General features: G+C 54.2%; 8 protein-coding genes across 8 annotated transcripts; 6 read left to right on the forward strand and 2 right to left on the reverse strand.

Annotated features, from left to right (window-relative positions):
* Positions 1-1,915: 1,915 nt before the first annotated feature.
* On the forward strand, positions 1,916-2,155 carry A1O3_08019 (uncharacterized protein; the record flags this gene model as incomplete). The annotated part of the gene is made up of 1 exon (XM_007738120.1): positions 1,916-2,155. One exon carries the CDS (start codon positions 1,916-1,918, stop codon positions 2,153-2,155), a length of 240 nt encoding a protein of 79 aa, XP_007736310.1.
* A 1,159-nt stretch (positions 2,156-3,314) lies between these two features.
* On the forward strand, positions 3,315-4,610 carry A1O3_08020 (uncharacterized protein; the record flags this gene model as incomplete). Its single annotated transcript, XM_007738121.1, has 2 exons — positions 3,315-3,384; positions 3,436-4,610. The coding sequence occupies 2 exons, from the start codon at positions 3,315-3,317 to the stop codon at positions 4,608-4,610; spliced, it is 1,245 nt and encodes a 414-aa protein (XP_007736311.1).
* Positions 4,611-5,203: 593 nt separating this feature from the next.
* On the forward strand, positions 5,204-6,035 carry A1O3_08021 (ADP-ribose pyrophosphatase; the record flags this gene model as incomplete). Its single annotated transcript, XM_007738122.1, has 3 exons — positions 5,204-5,266; positions 5,332-5,424; positions 5,505-6,035. 3 exons carry the CDS (start codon positions 5,204-5,206, stop codon positions 6,033-6,035), a joined length of 687 nt encoding a protein of 228 aa, XP_007736312.1.
* Positions 6,036-6,620: 585 nt separating this feature from the next.
* Positions 6,621-8,076, forward strand: A1O3_08022 (dolichyl-phosphate beta-glucosyltransferase; the record flags this gene model as incomplete). Its single annotated transcript, XM_007738123.1, has 2 exons — positions 6,621-6,731; positions 6,883-8,076. The coding sequence occupies 2 exons, from the start codon at positions 6,621-6,623 to the stop codon at positions 8,074-8,076; spliced, it is 1,305 nt and encodes a 434-aa protein (XP_007736313.1).
* Positions 8,077-8,879: 803 nt separating this feature from the next.
* On the reverse strand, positions 8,880-10,552 carry A1O3_08023 (uncharacterized protein; the record flags this gene model as incomplete). The annotated part of the gene is made up of 2 exons (XM_007738124.1): positions 8,880-10,338; positions 10,395-10,552. The coding sequence occupies 2 exons, from the start codon at positions 10,550-10,552 to the stop codon at positions 8,880-8,882; spliced, it is 1,617 nt and encodes a 538-aa protein (XP_007736314.1).
* Positions 10,553-11,193: 641 nt separating this feature from the next.
* A1O3_08024 (uncharacterized protein) lies at positions 11,194-12,012 on the forward strand (the record flags this gene model as incomplete). The annotated part of the gene is made up of 3 exons (XM_007738125.1): positions 11,194-11,266; positions 11,353-11,748; positions 11,819-12,012. 3 exons carry the CDS (start codon positions 11,194-11,196, stop codon positions 12,010-12,012), a joined length of 663 nt encoding a protein of 220 aa, XP_007736315.1.
* A 398-nt stretch (positions 12,013-12,410) lies between these two features.
* On the reverse strand, positions 12,411-13,189 carry A1O3_08025 (protein yop1; the record flags this gene model as incomplete). Its single annotated transcript, XM_007738126.1, has 4 exons — positions 12,411-12,589; positions 12,643-12,706; positions 12,771-12,986; positions 13,139-13,189. 4 exons carry the CDS (start codon positions 13,187-13,189, stop codon positions 12,411-12,413), a joined length of 510 nt encoding a protein of 169 aa, XP_007736316.1.
* A 1,069-nt stretch (positions 13,190-14,258) lies between these two features.
* Positions 14,259-17,102, forward strand: A1O3_08026 (uncharacterized protein; the record flags this gene model as incomplete). The annotated part of the gene is made up of 2 exons (XM_007738127.1): positions 14,259-14,926; positions 14,984-17,102. The coding sequence occupies 2 exons, from the start codon at positions 14,259-14,261 to the stop codon at positions 17,100-17,102; spliced, it is 2,787 nt and encodes a 928-aa protein (XP_007736317.1).
* Between the last annotated feature and the right edge of the window lie 1,980 nt (positions 17,103-19,082).

A 19,082-nucleotide genomic window follows, 5' to 3' on the forward strand; every position in this document is an offset into this window, starting at 1 on the left:
GACTACCACCTTCTTAGCATGGTCTTAGAAGCCTTTGCGGCCGACAAAGTTCAAGACATGGCCGTCCCGCTGTTTTTGGACTTCTTTTCTTTTCTCGTTCTACAGCCTCATCGATAACAAGAGCAGCAGAGTGTTTGCGCAGCCTACTGCGCGGCACCATCGCCAGTGTCCGTAGCTATGGCGAGGCTTGTACAGGTGTTGGTGCTGCTCAGACTGGCCGCCTTGTTGGCGGCTCAGACGACAGACGGCATCGCTTCTGTGTCGAATACAAGTACTACCTCAACATCCTCCACAACTAGCACCATCATCTCAGATACTACCTCAGTCAGCACGATCACTTCCGATAGTACAACCACTTCGGATTCCACGCCAACCACCTTTACAACGAGCACGAGCAGCCCGACATCAACAACGACCGTCATCGTCACAACGACTACGACCTCGTCTCCAACAATCACAACCTCCTCACCCACGACGACCACTACCTCCCTACCTTCTACAACAACTACTACTACTAGCGATATCACTACAACCTCAAGTTCCAGTATGTTCATGCTTGCCCAGTTCTACATCCAATGCTTTTATGTCTGAGCAATGAACCTACCCTTGCTTCAAAATGCTTTTATAACATGCGAGCCATGTGTGGCAGCTACCACAAGCTCTCCCTCGATTACTACCACAGTAAATCCCACGTCTTCCTCAACCACTACCTCAGGGAGCACTACCACCTCGAGTGTCCCTTCATCTACTTCCTCTAGCTCTCCGCCCCCGGTTAACCCCACCTCCTCCACCACAGCTCCTGCTCCTACTCCTACTCCCAGCACTACTACCTCCTCGTTCACCTCGTCGATCTCGTCTTCGGGGTCGACTTCTTCCAGCGGCCCTACTAGTGAGTATACAGCGTCACTGTCCTCACTACCTTCTGCGTCCGCGTCAGCTCCAGCACCTTCTAGCACGGAAACTGTGGCCAGTTCCAGCCCTACCCCCAGCTCTGCTGCAGCCTCGTCAGAGTCGTTTACCCCAACTCCCTCTACCTCGACCGAATCAAGTACAACGTCAGTAACGAGTTCTTCTCTTCCAGTCACTACTCCGTCCACTTCCTCAGAAACAGCTTCAAGCACCGACGTAAGTTCTACTTCGTCAGACACAACAAGTAGCACCGCGTCGCCGGTGGTGGTCACTACCAGTAGCTCCTCCATCTCGTATTCCACCAGCACATCGTACGTCACTGAAGTGCTTCCAACAACTTCAAATGGTGTACCGGGCTATACAACGCTTACCTCCGTCGTGGTTGCAACGAATCCTGCCACCACAGTCGTTGACGTCGGCACCTTTACCAGCACGCCCGGCAGTTCGCCATCTATTGCTGCGTTATCAAGCGGCAGCAGTGGCAGTGGCGGCGGTCTGTCGACCGGGGCCAAGGCTGGCATCGGGGTTGGTGTGGGAATTGTCGTCCTAGCCGCCGCTATCTTTGGCGGTTGGTACAGCTGGTTCATGAGACGTCGGAGAAAACGAGACTCTATCTCTGCCACCGACCGATACCCTAACAGCCCTATGCCCAACATGAGTGGTCTCGGAGGCCCGTCAGCAGGTGGTGACCCTACCATGGGTGCCATGGCCGCTGTGGCTGGATATTCGAATCGTTCCGCTACACGTTCCGAGCTGCCTTCCCCGCCTCGGACCTCGCTGCCATCTGTTCCACCCCGATCTCCGGACCGACTTCTACCTGCAGCAGCAGCAGTCCGGTCCTGGGGTTCGGCATCACCTCCGCCACATCAGGGGTCTTCACACTTGTCTGTCTCAGACCAAAGCGAATATTCACAAGGGAGTGGTCAGTTCCAACAACCGGCGCCCATTAACCCAGCAGCTGCAGGCTACGTTGCTGGAATTAACGAACTGTCTGACGAACATCGCAATGCCCATCAACTTCCAGACGACCAAAATCAACCCCGATCGTCCCATCGACGAAACATCTCTGGGGTATCCGACCTTTCAGGAGGTGCATACTATTCTGGCCAGCCGCCCACACAAGAATCTCATGAGTTGCCAGGACAAGGCGGCGGAGCGTCTGCAGCGCAACCGGGGGTTGGATATCGCGGTGTGGACCCTGAAGTGCCCTGGCATCAGCGAGTGCCCGTCCGGCCAGGCCATTTGAGGCCCTCGCATAATTTTTGAGGCTGCGAAAAGTCGTATCGCTGGCTATTGTATAGCTCCCTAGTTAATGATCTAATGCAAGAAATGATGGGAACGTATCTACATTGACGTCCTTGAAGCTCTCTTGTATTCTCCCGCAGTAATCTACTTTGTAGGGTAGATGCATCTGACATAGAGCTCTATAGCTTGGTTATGGGAGATCCTCAGAACCTATCACCGTTGATGACGGCTACTACGAGTTTCCAGAACGTGGTTGGCAAAGTGATGGATTCGGGGCAAGAGACAACGGAAAGGGGCTAAAATCAACATTTTCTTGATAGTTGCTGGCATAGCTGCACCCCTCGATATACAGAGCACTCGCCCACCTATGGTTCTTCACTTTTGGCATGAAATTCAAGAAGACTCTCTCTTGTCACCTTTCTCGAACGGCTCTAGAGTGCGTCATGGACATCTCGGGTTCCCATGGCTAGCGACAGTGAATTCTGTCTCATCAGAAAATATACATTTCGTTCCAATTGTGCCAACAGAAGGCTGTATTTCGGCAAGTTGCCAGTCAATTTCGATGCTGTGGACCTGTAGGAGAAGTCTCCCACCTGTGTTTCATAGCCCTTTAACAGCAGTGAATGAAAGAGCAATGGCTGGTTTTGTGGAGGGGATTGACCTGCCCGCCTGTGAAATCTCGTGGAACATCTGGTCTCCGATATTATCGCCTTGTCAACCGCGTTTACCAGGCCAGATCAAGCGTAGCTGGCCAGAAGTCATGTTGAGGGTGGCCTCCTAGCCAGAGAGGTTGGGTTTTCTGTCCCGTGGCGGTACTTTCCAACGTGCCAGTTGTCGTTCTGGTCACCGCGGGTACTTTGGATGCTTGCGAAGACAAGAGAGGCCCGTGACAAACAGTGAAATAGCCCCAAGCTGCCTCGACACGGCACTGCCTAGTGAAGGAAGAAAGAGGCTGCAAGTGAACAAAAAGGAACTGTTCACTCGACACTCACAGTGCTGACACTACGTGGCTAGTGATTTTGTACCTTCCTCCTGCACGCGGCTTCAAGGACACTCATAAACACATTATGCAGCCTTCCCTAGGACGAACACAAGCAAACCAGCCAGCTCTGCCAAAAGTCAGTCTGAACACGGTAGAGCCATTCATGGGAGGACAGACAATGCACCATGTGCACCTCAGAATTGGCCGCCATGAGGAGTCGTATGAGCGGACGCGGTTCAAGGAAGAAGGTAGGCACCGAATCTGTCGGTTGGCCCCGGAGTCCAGCTGACGGTGTATAGAACTTGATGTCCCACAGAAGAATGCTGTTGTCAGTCAGGTTGATAACCCTGTCAGAATCCAGCATGCTGATGTCCTTGCACTCTCTGGGGGCGAGCAAGTCGTGGAGCCCTCTCACTCCCAAGACTTGACCGAACTCCCACACACAATACGCGACCCTCCCTCGACCATAGACGAGATCGCTGCCACCGATCGGGTTGAAGCTCCACGAGTTTCTGGAGTGTCTCTGTCTGTATTGCCTTCTTTGATCTGGATTACAAGAGCAGACCAGAGAACTCGGGTTCCATATGCTCCTGAGGTAGTGCACATCAACAACGAACCGCTCATCAAAACCGACGATCATCACTTTGTCTGTGCCACGTACGCAGATTGGTTGCTCAGAGGAGATAATATCACAGTTCGTCAAAGACCTTATCAGCACTGGAGCAGTGCGCGGACAGCAGGTCGGCCGCAGATTCTCTTTGAGCTTTATCCGATCGGTCAGTACGAATACACGCCGGCAAACGGCCGACGGAAAAAGTCTCCACACGAGTTCCATCCACTGTTGGATCCATATGGCAGGGTGTACCTCACCGCCGAGAACCGTGCACTTAGGTATTCGCCCGCCATGCCGTTCCAGATCAGCACGGAGATAGAGGGGTGGGAAATGGAAGCCGTGTGTCGCCTTGACCCGGATATCTGCCACCAGGATTTCGTCGACCGCATGATCCCCAACCCTGTAGGCGGGAAGGGCAGACCGACTAAAGGCACGCTGAATCACCGACGCCGTCGTGATCGAATGAAGATGAGAGTTCTCCCGTGGCCAGTTCCACGCCAGCTTAGCTACTCAGATAGTCAAGTGGTCGATCAGCTTGATGAGTGGGGACTGGCCAACAACTCGACAGCTCGCCTGAAAGATCTCACCAAAGAGGAGATCGATGTTCAGTGCGCCATCATGTACGGAGGGCATCTGGAGAGGTCGGGGGCCAACGCGCAGAACGATCAGGCCAGGCTGCGGAACTTTAGGTCGAATCTCGCCTTGGTGCGTACAGCACACGCAGAGGATTCAGAAGAGGTGCGAACGGTCAAGCGCCGCATCGCTGAGCAACTCGAGAAGATGGGCTTGCGATATGACAGCCACATATGGGACGTTTCGCCGCAGCAGGAAGAAGGCTGTCAGCCAGTGGCGAGAGAGTGAGCCTTGCCAGGGTTGGGAGTGAAGGATGGGACTGTCGAGGCGAGCTGCACCAGCAGCCGTGGATAGCTTGTGCTCTCTTCGTGGGGGTCTGAGTTGAGACCAGGAACTGACGGGATGGTCTCGTTGGTGTGGCTGCTGATGGCGACATGAAATCAGGGGTTGATCAGGCAGTGCTTGAAATCATAGTCGGGAGCAGGCCGGGCAGAAGGCTTTAGGAAACGCCAGACTCAGCCCGAAACTGTCTACTAGGTCATCATCGATAGGGGCACAACGTAACAGACCTGCTCGTAAGGAGACAGGAGACGCGATGAGGCTGAACGGGGCAGGAGTCGTGGTTCCGGGTTTAGGTAAGCTGCATTCGGAGTCTGCCGCAGGTCAAGAGGCTACGTCATGGTCATGATTGGTCTCCTCCGTGGTCTCCTCTCCTTCGAGTTTCCACCCGACAAGCACAGTCTTGATCCTGCGTCTAGCCGGTAACTCGATCCCACGATGACATGCTGAGGGCCCTTGGTGCTACCCTCTCTTGTAAGCCTTCCGGCGTTTGTGTGTCTAGAAGCTATAGACCGTCAGTCGATAGAGTCCGCATCCTCAAGATGGCCGACAAGATGTCGACGTACTCTCCGTTGTCGGCCAAAGTCACGGCGGTTGAGGCCATGGTAGGACTGGCCCTCAACAATTGGCCCCGCGCCAGGTTCCGTGGCTGATTGCTGAAGATTCTCAGGATCCAAAGGAGGCGAAATGGATCACCTTGAAGAAGATATCCTACCAAGACCCGACGGGCAAAGAAAGGACGTGGGAGTCGTCCGAGCGACAGGTAGGTGGCATTGCGCTTTCGCCTCAGCAGAACTGGGCGCTGGCCTGGCATAAAGCTCGCGAGGCTGATGGCAGTTACAGACACGACCAAAAGGGACAGACGTGGACGGAGTAGGCGTGATAGCGGTCCTCAACGACCCTAAATCCTCCAACGGGCCGGCCTTGCTCCTGCAGAAACAGTTTCGACCCCCGATTAATAAAGTCACGATCGAAGTGCCCTCGGGCCTGATAGACGAAGGCGAGGACCCCGCAACAGCCGCATTACGGGAGCTGAAGGAAGAGACGGGCTACATCGCTACGTTACCCAAGGATGCAAATGCGGCAGAGGGCTTCCTGATGTGGAACGATCCCGGCTTCTGCAACACGAATACAAAGATAATCTTTGTCGAAGTGGACATGTCGGATCCGCGGAATCAAGAGGGCAATCTGAAACCCGAGTTGGAGGAGAGCGAATATATCGAATGTTTCACCATCCCGCTGGACAATCTGTGGAATGAGCTCGCGGAGCTCGATCGGCAGGGGTATGCGATTGATGCTCGAGTCGGCACGCTGGCTCAAGGGATGGAGATGGCAAAGAAGTGGAAAGAGGCGCTGAACAAAGATCCCTCATGAGTTGAAGACAGGCACCAGCTGAACGTCCCAGGCACCTACCAGGTAGCCTTGAGACTTTATGATTTTTAAAGGCAGACTGCCAGAGTGCGGCTAGAGTGCATGCCACGGCTTCATAAGATCTACGACTATTACAGTAGTAGTACTCCTTGGACGGGCTCATGCAGACTTTGGTACTCCTTGGGCGGGCTCATGAGGGCTCCTAAGGCTTAGGGGCTTATGATCAGGAGACCCTTAAGCTAAGGTACCTAATTACATACTGTCGGGCCAAGGCGTCCTAAGGCCCCGCGCGTCGATCTGTCTATCTGTCTCTATCTGCACGGAGCCTTGCAACGCACGCCGATTCGTCCGTTATGAGTTGTTAACAGATGTCATCTGCCTCAGGCTTTGCCTTTCCATTCCCGCTGCCCTGGGCTTCGGCTTCCGCCTCATGCTCCCCGCGGCCTGCAGTGTCTTGCAAATAAAATATAAATGACCTGCGTCCTACGGCTTGTGACCCTGTTCACTGCTTCGAGCCCACCGGGACCTCGTTCTGTTGGTTAGTCTCGAGGCACCCCGACCCCGGGCTCTGAAATTGAAGTCACCGCCATGGGTGTGATGGGCCGACATTTCGTCGACTTATATCCGCAAGATGGCTCCTTCAATTGGCGACTAATCCCCTTCATCTTGATCTGGGTCGCCTTTGCTATTGTGGTAGTGGTATGCAATCCAGCCCAACCCCATTCCTACCCCTGCCATCCCTGTTCAAACAGGTGTCCAGCTGGGATACCGCCGGGCATCGGCGACACAAGCGCAAAGATGCGTCGAGAATTGGAATTGGGGCCATGCTAACCACATATCACGCTCACAGATATGGCTGCTGGTCACGCTGTTCGTCCCCTTCCCACGCAAACCCAGACCTTCCGAGAAGAAATTCACTACGGTCGACAAGACGGGCGATGTGACAGAGCCCGAACCCCTACCCTGTTGGTATGACGACCTGCTACGAAGATATGGCAAGGCGACACGGGAAGAGCAGGAAATCGAGCTCGAGACTGAGATCGAACCGGCCGAGTTATTCATGACGCTGGTCGTGCCGGCGTTCAACGAGGAGGACAGACTCACAGGGATGCTGGAGGAGGCGGTCAATGTCCTAGAGACCGAATATGGGTCGGCGGCGGCAGCTAGCCTGAAGACTGCAGCTAAGGATACAAGCCCATCAACTACGAGGGCCGTCGATGCAGATGGGGATGCGAAAGCGACAACGGCTATACGGCGCAGGAAGGCGAACGGCGTGAAATCCTCGTCGTCGTCATCGTCGTCTCCGCCGCTTCGAGGTTGGGAGATCCTGATCGTTGACGATGGCTCGACGGACCACACCGTATTGACGGCCCAGACTTTCTCGCGCGTCCACATCCTACCGAAACACCCACGCCGGCTCTCCGGCCCGTGGACACACCGCAGCGAGACCGGGGTCAAGATCCCGCCAGGGTCGGTCCGGGTGGTGTCGCTCGAGGAGAACCGCGGCAAAGGCGGCGCGGTGACGCACGGCATGCGCCACGCACGCGGTCAGTACGTGGTCTTCGCCGACGCGGACGGCGCGACCAAGTTCTCCGACCTGGACAAGTTGGTGCGGGCGTGCCAGGAGATCGAGGACGAGCAGGGCCGCGGCGTCGCCGTCGGCAGCCGTGCGCACCTCGTAGGCAGCGAGGCCGTGGTCAAACGGTCCAAGCTGCGCAACTTCCTCATGCATTCCTTCCACCTGCTCCTGAAATTCATGACTCCTCCCCAGACGGCGCGCATCAAGGACACCCAGTGCGGCTTCAAGCTGTTCTCCCGCCCCGCCCTGCCCTACATCGTGCCGCACATGCACATGGACGGCTGGATCTTCGACGTTGAAATGCTGATGCTGGCCGAGTTTGCCGGCATCCCTGTCGTCGAGGTCGCCGTCGGCTGGAAGGAGGTCACGGGCAGTAAGTTGAACGTCATCCGGGACAGTGTCGGCATGGCCGTCGGCCTGGCCATTCTTCGCCTCTGCTGGGGAACGGGCATCTATAATCGGTGACCGTGAATGTACCGCCGCTCTCCTTTGTGCTTCCACCTTCGTCTTTCTACCATGCAGAGGGAGCGGGAGAGAGAGAGCGAGAACGCTTGCGTGCTGGTCCCACAGTTGGAGCGAGTGAAGATCAGAAATGGAAATGAAAAAACCGGAATAAAATGGGCGCAGATGAAATGGAATGTGATTGTGCCAATATGTCCAGAGCGTCTGTCAGGCGACAAAACACCAACTGCCAGGTACCTAATAAATGGAAAAGTTAATATCACCGTGTTTTCCATGTCACTTCGTCAATACCATCCTATCGTCCGAACAGGTCCATATTGTCTGACGAGACGTTAGGATGCCCCCCTGGCCCTATCACTGTCACTGTCACTGTCACCCACTCACTCCGATGTCGACACTCAGCAGAGCAGCCGCCGGCGAAGAATACATGTATCATCATGAATCTCTCTATTAGGTACCTCCGTTCTCAGGTTCAGTAGCCGTGAGAGAGATCTACGCGTTTCTTGGGTGCTAAGCTGTAGCCTGTAGCCTGTAGCCTGTAGCCTGTAGCCTGTAGCCATGGTACAGATACACTGCAGTAGGAAAGGGGGGCGATCCCAATGTCCAGCCCGTGTTCCCGGATTCCTGTGTTCCCGTGTTGCCATCGGCCCCCCCCAGCCGCCAGACTCCTTCCCAGTCCCGTCCATGTCCATGTCCATGTCCATCGTCATGCTCACTCAGCCCCTTCCCCTTATATATCCCATGCACTCTGTATGGCGGCCATGGCGGCCATGGCTGTGTCAAGCCAAGGCCCTGGACTTTCCCAATCATCTGGAAGGAAGGATCGGCTCAGTGACCTTGGTCCATGCACTCTCGAGTTTGCTCTCGATCATCTCCTCCACCGGCACGGTCCCCACGTCGCTGGCTGCGACCCCGTCTGTGCCTTTCAGCCCACTAGCCGTAGAAGGGCTGCGTCGAGTTTCTTCAAGACTCTGCTCCAAGTTGCTGGTGTAAATGACGGCCGCGAACGCCTCGAGCTCTTTCACTTCCGCTTCCGCGGTAGACAAGTATTCGTTGGGAGGGTTGTTGCCGTTGCCGATTGCATGGGCCTGACGGGTTACAACGGCGAGGATGTTGGCCAGCTTGACGCGCGGCTCCCCTGGAACCACCGTGACCGCTGAATCAAGGTCTATAATGCGCGGGTGCGGCGTGCCGGAGATCGAGGACGAGGGAGAATGAGGCTGTAACGTCGCCGGCTGCGGGTATAGCTGCTGAATGACTTTGGTGTCAATCAAATAGGAAAACATAGACCCGAGAAGAATAGTGTGGATTCTGGTGAATGTGGGCGAGTCGATCAGATCGGCTGTCTCGTCAAGCAGGTGCCGCAAAGGTCCTGTTGACGTGTCAATTCGAGCAGATGTGCTCTGTGTCCATCGGCTCCCTCCTTCAGAAACTGGGTCAGGAGGAGACGATGGAGTTGGGGTGATGACGCCTGACTCGATCAGGACTGCCTCTTCCTCTTCCCTCGGGGGCAACATATACTGAAGCCACCTCGTGGCGTACCTCTCCTGCTCAGAGCCGCCTTCGACATGTTTCCGGACTGCGAGGACCAAGTCGCTGAGCCTGGTGGCCGTTATTCCCTCATTGGGCGAGATGCCGCCAAAGACCTCTTCGACAGCCGTTCTTACTTTCGCCATGATCTGTATATAGCCTTTGTGCAATAAGTACCATGAGAATGTGAGGTACCTTCGATTCGTTTCGAAGTCGTTCCCAAAGCTGGTGTTTGCATTGCCATCATCGTGGTCTTCTAGTGAGATTGAATTGGCTCGTCCAGGTGGGGGAGGCTGCGTCAGCGATATTACAGAGGATAGGTAGTTCAGGCGTCCCAGCAGGTTAAGTTGGATTCGGGTCAGGATGGTGAGGAGTGATAAACAATAAATCAGGGTGAACGCCCGTGTGATGGATGTGACCTTCAACTCGTTCCAGAGTTGGGCCTTTGTCCTTCGCGGTCGCCCTTGGCTTCCCTCCATGGGATATTGGCTAGCATGGACAAAGCTGCCAGTTTGAAAACTGGACATGCTGACCGTGTCGCCATCCTGCATGCTTGAGGCCTCGGACTTGCCTTCGCCTGAAGCACGTGCCAACCGTTCAGCCTTCTTTTGTTGCAGTTCATGTGTCAACTGCTCAACAGGTAGCTCGTCCAACACATTCTCAGTCAGGGTCGGTAGGAGGGCCAGAACGGTGATGGTACAGTCGGTCTGATTTTGTTCAAATCGTCGTCGGATGCTAGGATCTGGCGTGAGCGAGAGCAAACCACAAACCCGGGGGGAGCATCTCCTTACTTGTCTTTCGCTATTCTGTCCATCTGCATGCGTTCCCGTGCCTCGTTGATCTTGCCCAGGACATATTGTCCTGCCAAATATGTAGCGCCGATAACGCCAGCACCAATGGCAATTCCATTGCGGTTTCGCCGAAGCCAGCGACGTGTGGCTGAGATCATGATGAGGAGGAGGAGGAGGGTGGTTAGACTAGTTGCTCCTCTATCTCAGGTACAGATCGTCCGGGGAATGGTACATGACCGCAGGTGGCATGAGGGAAATGGAGAGCTCAAAGAGGAGCGTCTCACGAGAGAGTAGGCGTGGCAGGCAGTTCCGTTGTTCGGACACGTTCTGTTGATCGCTTGTATTGAGGATTGAAGTGGCAGAACCTGAACCTGTGGCGGTGCCGAGGCTAAGAGTCTGCCTGCGTACTCCGTACTAGGGAGGGACGGAGTAATTACCTAGCACTGTGTCTTGATGATGGCTGGGGGAACTTGCAGGACGTACGGAGTATGTACGCTGCGTCCGCGAGTCGGTGTCTAGGGTGTCTGTGCCCGCCCCCACCATCTCAAAGCATCAGGGCGTGTGGGTGTCTCCCCTACGTACCTACTTGTCCTCCTGTTTCGAGTCGAAGCACATCCTAAAGCGACAGATTGAAAAGTGTCAAATGTACGTTTGCTGGAAGCTGAGATTGGACATGAACATGTCTTGAGCACCTACTTCCTGTACAGGCGCCACTTGCTGGCTGCCATCCATTCCTCCTCTTGCGCTCAACCGAACCCCCACCACAACCCGTTGGACCAGGCAGAGTGCCTCTGTAACCATGGATCCGCGCCGTCACGAATACATCCTTGAAGTCTTTGCCGACCAAAGCTTTGTGAGAGACATTGTCAAAGGTCAGAACCAACCCGCTCCTCGCTGCTCGGAGGGCTCGGCCCTCGCCACTCGCCCTCGCAGACGAACTGACACATCCCTCTCGCAGGAGTCTTGCACACAATCTTCTTCCACCGATACTTCCCTCCAGTTCGGCCGTCACTGTATATGCCCACGGCCTCATCATCTCATGACTCCTCGCATCCGACCCAGTCGCTCCCCATCCCACTTCCATCCATCCTTGATCCGCCCGAAATCTCCGCCGCGATCGACTCTCACACTGCCCTTCTCGTCTCTCAATTGACGCCCCAATCCCCGACAAGTGCGGCATCGGGAGGTTCTCGCGGGGAGATCATGGTTCGGTTCTATGACCGAAAGCGTCGAAGGACGGGCATCACCACCGGCTGGCTGGGCCGCCTGGGTGGAGGGGGTCAGACAGAAGAAGAAGTGTGTTGGGAGGAATGGTGTGTGCAAGTGATCGTGGCCAGGCCTCGGAGCGAAGCGGGTAAGTCGTCTTGTCTTTCTGTACTCCGTACCACGCACGACCTTTGGTGTGGCTTACCCGCACATGTTAGATCGTATCAAAGTCCGCAGAGCGATGGAATCTTCCCTCCAAAAGACGGCAATGAAGATTGTCGCCATTGTCAACAAAGACAAGGATCATATCCCTCCCATCACCACAAGCGATCAGAATCCCTTCCCTTATAGGATAGTGGTCAATCCCAAGCAGCACGAGAGTGCCGAGAGAGGATTTGGAAGTTGGAATTGAAGCTTATGCTACTAGCACATTGGTTGGTCAGCTCGACTGATGGCGTGCACATATACTCCGCCGCAGAATACGAGGCAGTAGCACAAGGGCATAGTTGATATCTTTGAACAATTCCAGTCATCATGACACTATCAATGGGTCTATTGTGCATATCAGTAATAATACTGTTCCTCCTCGCCCCGTTCGCTCTCCCGTTGCTCCATCGGTTGCTGCCAGTCCCAAACAGCGAATTCAACCTTGTTCGGCCTGCCTATGCCATTCCTATCCCCTTCTGACATGGAGACCAATGTATGGGCTTCGTCTTGGCGTCAAATGTTGCCCTTTCAGCTCTTTCGCGTCAAACGTCAGCGATGTTCTTCAAATCCCGCAGGAAATCCTTGTACGATTGCTTGAATCGTTTACTGGCTTTTGAAAGCGGCATCAGCTTTGCCTCGGACATCTGCGGAAGCGCTTCCAGTTTGGGTGAAGAAGCGAGAGAAAATTGGGTGGATGAAGGAGCTGAAGACGATTTGGGCGCCGTTGGTGATGGGAAGGGCCATCCAAAGGATCAGGATGAACTTGAAGACATAGTAGAATGCTGTAAGACAGTCAGCGGTGGTCCGTCGAGCCTGTTGAAGTAGAGTAACTTACGGAACCAGTAGACTGCATTGACCACGCTCTCAAGAACGGTGAGGAAGGCATAGACAACCCAGTACTATGAAACCCGTCAATATATCTCACGGCTTGCTCGGGTTGGAAGAAGAGTTGCGATCACGTACCGTCAACCATTGGGTGTCGTCAACCTTGCTGGTACTAAAGAGCGCATCCAAGGAATAGTAGCCGGGAATGATGAAGCCCGCAAAGTTCACAAGAAATTCGCCCCCGATATTGAAGAAGACTAGGAAGAAGTAGAGGCCAACGAGGCCGAGGAAGGCGTAGACTTTGGGAACATTGGTCTGTTTTTCAAAGCTGTTGAGGGCGGGGTACTTGGAAAGCTGTAATGATCGTGAGTTAGCCTGAGCCTGCTCACCAGAGCATGCCGGAATAGATGAGAAAAGGGCTTAGGGGGTCAGACTCCAGGATTGAAGAATGACAGCGAGAACAGGACCACCGATGCGAATGCCTGCTTGCTACGACGGTCACATACCTCCTTATCGATCTGAGAGATCTGTTGCTGGGCTCGATCCTGGAAAGACATGGTGGCTGTAGAGGCGCGGCTGTCAATGGAGAACTTAAAAAGGTAGGGAATTGAAGTAGAGTTTTGCTGGCAATTGATGTCGCAAATGTGATGGACGAAATGAAGCAGATTGAGGACAGTTGGATGAAGTTGAGAAGAATGGAGGTGACGTCTGATTGTCGTTGGGCCGGCAGGCGATTTCAGGTTGTGTGAAGCCACTTGCTTGCACAACGCAGGTGCTGACTGGTTAATGGTTAAGGCCGGCCACCCGCACTTCAGGCTTACGTCAACGCCCAGTATGGTATTGGCGGTATGTATCTAGTTGTGCTGGTGGTGGCTAATGAATTCGGATGACCGCACGTGAGAGCGGACTATTCGTCGGACGCATTCCGGATACTCCGTAGGTGCTCCGTGACCAGAAGGAGGGAGCATCCATCACGTGGTCGGTGACCGGGGACAGGATTTTGTCTGACAAAAGATATTCGCTCCGCTCAGGCGGTGGCCAGCGGCGGACTATAGGTGGACTAGGGCAGTTGGGCGCATGTTTTGTGCCGGTCAGACGGGGCGGGATTAACACCAGCACCATTGACTCGCCCAGGGCTGCAAAAAGCGGCGCTCTTGGCACTGTTGCTGAAGCAACTCGGCACAACAATTACTCGCTGGGCCAGTTTCAACACAACCCATCAACAGCCACAGCCGCAGCGCGTGAAGTCGACGTAAGAGAGTCGCCCTCAGCACCAGCGGGCACGAAGTGGGACGACATTGAACGTTGAACGGCATCTGGACGCCCAATGCCATCTATTCTTGCCTGCGCCCAGCAGCCCGGACACCTGCCCGCGTCCTCCCGCGACTGACAAACCTGAACTCCACCGCTTCTTCTCGCGAATGGGCTGCCGTGCCTCGTGAACGGAACGAGAGGATTGCAGATCGAGCCCGTGGGCTATTAGTATATTGTGGAAGCTTCAAGGTACTCATTTCCCGTGAGATTGAGGAGCTTTGACTGCAATCGCCCTGCTGAGTTGTTTGTTTTCCACATGACAGCAGGCTAATTGGCGCACAGTTCAGTATGCCGCAATCACCTACCCACAGCATGGAGGAAGCTCCAGAACATCGAGGTCTTGCCCATACAAACAATGCAACATCAAATAAAGAAAAACACCGTCCAAAATCCCGGGGTTCGACGACCAGTCTGCAGTCTGTCGGCGTAGGAAGCGCATTTCAACCGCCTCAACCGCCGGACGACTCGACCATGCCGCTCGATCAGAGTGGCTTCTACATGCAGCATGGCCATCACCCGGCCGCCGCAATGTACAATGCCAATCCTGAAGAGATGCTCATGCACTATCCGCACAGCATGGCTGCACACCTTCAACAACAGCCTCTAGATCCCTCGGCGGGTTTACCACAACACGACATGCGGCCCATGTCACAACAAGCATTCCAGGAGATGCAACATTTCCCCATGCAATATCCTCATGGACTACCGCCCTACGCTGTCGGCCATCAGCATATGCATCATATTCGCCATCATTCAGAACAGTTCGAAGGATCGCCCGCGCCGGATGACTCGAACACGGAAAACGGGGGTGCGAAGCGAAGAAAAGGAACGGCTTCCAGTGTGGCAAATGACCAAGAGCTGAGACGTCTACTTGCGCAGTACCAAGGCAAATCCTTGAATGAGGTTGCCGCCGAGGTGCAAAAGAACGAGGGGTCTGGAGGGAAGTCGGAGAAAGCAAAACAAGTCTTCGCCATGCTATGGTACGTTTCAGTGTTTACCACGTCAACATGGGGACCGATGCTGACTGACTTTTACAGGCTGCAAGAAAGCTGCCAACGATCTTCGAATTCGGTCCGCCGCGACCGTGTGTTTACTCGATACACGGAGCGCTGTGGTAATGAGCGGGTCCCCACCCTAAACCCTGCATCGTTTGGCAAGCTTGTGCGAATCATCTTCCCCAATGTACAGACGAGAAGACTCGGCGTTCGAGGCGAATCCAAGTATCACTACGTGGACCTGTCGTTGGTTGTGGATGATGACGACCGACAATATGTCCCGGCACAGGAAAGACCTGGAACTGCGACCGGCAGTCATCATGAAAGACACGGATCCCACGCGGAATCCAAGCATCTCTTCAAGACACACATCTCACCTCCTGTGGAACGACCGCTTTCCCGTGCCACCGTGGAGACGGCCGACTTCCCAGCTCCTAGTGCCGCGTTCTTAGCCCGGGAAACTGCTGAGCCCGAGGACGTGGTGTCACCACCAGTGAGGCCACACATGCAGAAGATGGATTGTAAATACATTAATACCCCGACGATCCGCTTGCCTGTCAAAACTCTTCCTGCCAATGTTGTGGCCGCCTTACCTTCGGTTCGACCTAATCTACCCGCCAGTCTGGCTACGTACCTCGGAATGCCGACCATCGATTCTCTGTCCCAGGTCTCATCTTCGTCGCAAGAGGCGCCGATCGAATTTCCCGACATCTTCCCGTACCTCGAAGGCACAACTTATGACGCCTCGATTGCCAAGGCTTTGTTCCATCTCTATCGTTCCTACTGCATCGATGTGATCGATGCCTTTCGCAAATGCAAGGAAAAGCCCTTTTTTAATCACCATTCGGCCTTCAATGGCAAAATGACTGTTCCGGTGTCCAAGCTATTTTCCACGGAATGTCTGGCCCCGTGGATTCAAGAATGCGACATGCGCATGTACAAACAAATCGTGCGATTCATCGCTCCCTTGGCTGTCCAAAACGTGCCAGATGTGGTGTGGAATGTGTTCGACCGGATCGGGGCGCGACTGGTCAGTCATCTCATCTCAGCATTCGAGGAAAAGTGCCCAGTCCATGTGGTAGTGGCCAAGACAGTGCCGGCCGCGAGGTTTGCGAATCTGCTGAAAAAGCTCAAGGGCGCCAATGCCGCAACGCTGCAACTGAGTCGCATGTTGGAGGATCCACAGCAGCGAACGCAAATGTGGCTCGATCTGATGGCCATGGTCGATCCGGAGCGTTTGCTAGAGGAGAGCATGCCACCACCGGAAAGCCTGGAGAGGATACAAGGTGTGCTAAAACACGACATGAGGCCGCTTGTCTTCCCGGTCGACGGTGAATTGGTGCGGGCCGCCGAGGAGGATCCTACCAGTGGCTACGCAAACTTCCTCAAGGACGACTTGGAGTGGGAGGGGGGGATCCTTCCTCCCGAAAGCCCGGAGCAGGCCATGCCATTGTTGGAGAAATGGATCAATTGGCTGGAGCAGTTGGCCCAATTGTTCGCTGGCCATCATCCGCAATGTATGGTTGATTGGCATTCCCGATTCTGGAGCAGCGTCATGATGCAAATGGGACAGAACGGCGCCCACAGTTATCAGTCGTGGTGGTTTGTGGAGTCGTTTACCACGCAGATGTTGGGGTGGATGACCCAGATGGAGGGGTTGTTGATGGATGAAGAGAGTCAGAAGCTGGCGGATGAAAGAGAAAAGGAGAAGAGCACGGAGATGGCGGCTCATCCGAGTTCATCTAGTGGTGCGGTGAAGCGGAAGAGAGCGGAGGAAGACGTCGAAGGAGACGAGCAGGCCATGGCCGAGATTGGCGCCCACCAACCAAAGAAACTGGAGACAGCCCCGAAGAGTCCGCCGACCCTTCCTGCAGTTCCGTCGGGAGAACAGGCGACGGCTGAGGTGGATGATGATGAAACAGACGCCGAACTGGATGAACTGCGTCGCGGAGGCCCTTTAGACTTGCCGAGCTTCCACACCGGCCTGAGCAGTCCGGTCAAGAGACAGGCGGGCGGTCACCCTCATGACGACAGTGGCATTGACCTGGGCTTGGACGTGGATGCCGAGGCGGAAAAAGAGGCCAAGAAGTTCAATAAGAGAGACTGGCTGCTCAGCAGCGACCCTGTGGATTCCCCGATCGGACTGGGAGTGTTGGTATGACGAGACGAGATGAGACGAGACGAGACGAGACGCCCGGCTGTCACGCGTGAGGAAGTTGAGTGACTGATTCCATGGAGCGTGTGACGACCATCGACGACGTGTACGACGAGACGAGGGGCATGGTCAGTGTCAGGATAGAAGAGGGTGGCCCTGGGGGCGAATGAGTGAGGTGAATCCATGTGGTATGGTCTTTGAAGGACTGGGTTTGGGGTTTGGGGTTCGGGGATCATGGTTCAGGTCCAGCCTCACCACCTAATCGTCTAATTGTTGTCTGGTCGAATGGAGTACAGTACCGCACAGTACCATACTGGTACGGGAGGTGCGAGGTGCGAGGTGTGCATGACGGCGGCTCATCTGGCCTTTTGGTTTCGGTTGCTCTGATTGATACCCACGGTTTGGACGACGGGGGTGTTTCGGGGACACGGCCGGCAAAGGGGTTGGGTATTTTCTTTTTACTTTCGTTGCTGTGCTGTATTCTGTCTTGTCTTGTCTTGTCCTGTCCTGCCCTGTTCTGTCCTGTTCTGTCCCGTTCCATCTCGTCATCCCACGTCCGGGCGAAGGAGAGGGTGACGATGGGATCATGCATGGGCTAGGCTAGGCTGGGCTGGCTGTACAGAGGAGAGGAGAGGCCTGGACAGTGGACAGTGGACAGTGGACAGACGACCGCGGCATCGGCATCTCGAGAGCATATTTTGGGTTTTCGTTTGTTGTCTGCCTGTCTGCCTTTTTTTATATCTACCTTACCTTACCTTATCTTTCTGTTCTGGCCTGTCTTGTCTTGTTCTGTTCTGCCGCCTCGAGGTCGAGGTATCGTTTCATTTCGCAGCGGCATGGACCTGGACCTGGACCTGGACCTGGACCGACTATTACAGCACCACCTTATCTTACCTTACCTTAGCTGATCGACTTGACTCGACTTGGCTGGAACGGAGTGTGGAAGCGTGGTGGAAACCAAAAACCAAAAAGATTAATATCTCTATTTCTCCAGCTTTTTTAGCGATGCACTACATAACAAGTTTTTACTTGCTTTACTTTTACTTTTGTCACCATTGATACGATACGTACTACTACTACTACTACTATAGTACTAGTACTAGACTAGACTAGGTAGCTACCTTAGCTAGCTATGGTGAAATGTGAATCGAATGGTTTGCAGAGTCTGTATATGGACACTGTAGGTATACAGTATACAGTATGTCCTGGGCTTGCTTGGTGAATCACCAAGTACTGAGTACTTATATACCATAGACTCTTATGTGATATTGATATAGGGCATGGGCATGGACATAGTCACATAGCAGACATGGACATACGCAGTATACAGTATATCCTGGGCTTGCTTGGTAAATCACCAAGTACGGAGTACTGCGTACCTATATACCTAAGGTAGTAGGTAGTCCCTAGGTACCATAGACTCTCATACGACATTGATATAGAACATGGACATGGGCATAGTCAACTAGTACACATGGACATATGTACTCGTAACATAGTAGACATGCACTGGACATACGTAGTATACACCCAGCCTCAGCCTCAGCCTCAGCCTCGCCGCCCCGGTCCGAACCCGAGCCCCTGACAAGGCTAAGCCTCGGTGGCGAATTGGCCAATCAGAGCTCTAACTCTAAACCAGGGGTCGGTAGGTAGCTTAGCTACGTTTACTACCCTACCTGTAGGTAGGTAACCTTGGCTTTGTCGCACCGCCAGTGTCAATGTGTATTGTATTGTACTTGGGCAACCAAAGACCCTTTAGATAGGACGAACTTTTCCTTTTCCCTTTCCCTTCCCCTTTCCTTTCCTTTCCCACCCAAACTTTGATAGATCATTATCTGATATCTGATCCAAACCCCGCTCATCCTTCATATCATGTCATGGGTGAAGACGAGAGCTGCCAGTACTGTCTTCCTGTCAGGACCAAACCCGACCGTGGTGAGTCTGACTTTCCGACTCTGCAACACCATGCGACTGATGTATTGGCAA

Source organism: Capronia epimyces (assembly GCF_000585565.1).
Source record: "Capronia epimyces CBS 606.96 chromosome Unknown aczIQ-supercont1.7, whole genome shotgun sequence".
NCBI lineage: Eukaryota > Fungi > Ascomycota > Eurotiomycetes > Chaetothyriales > Herpotrichiellaceae > Capronia > Capronia epimyces.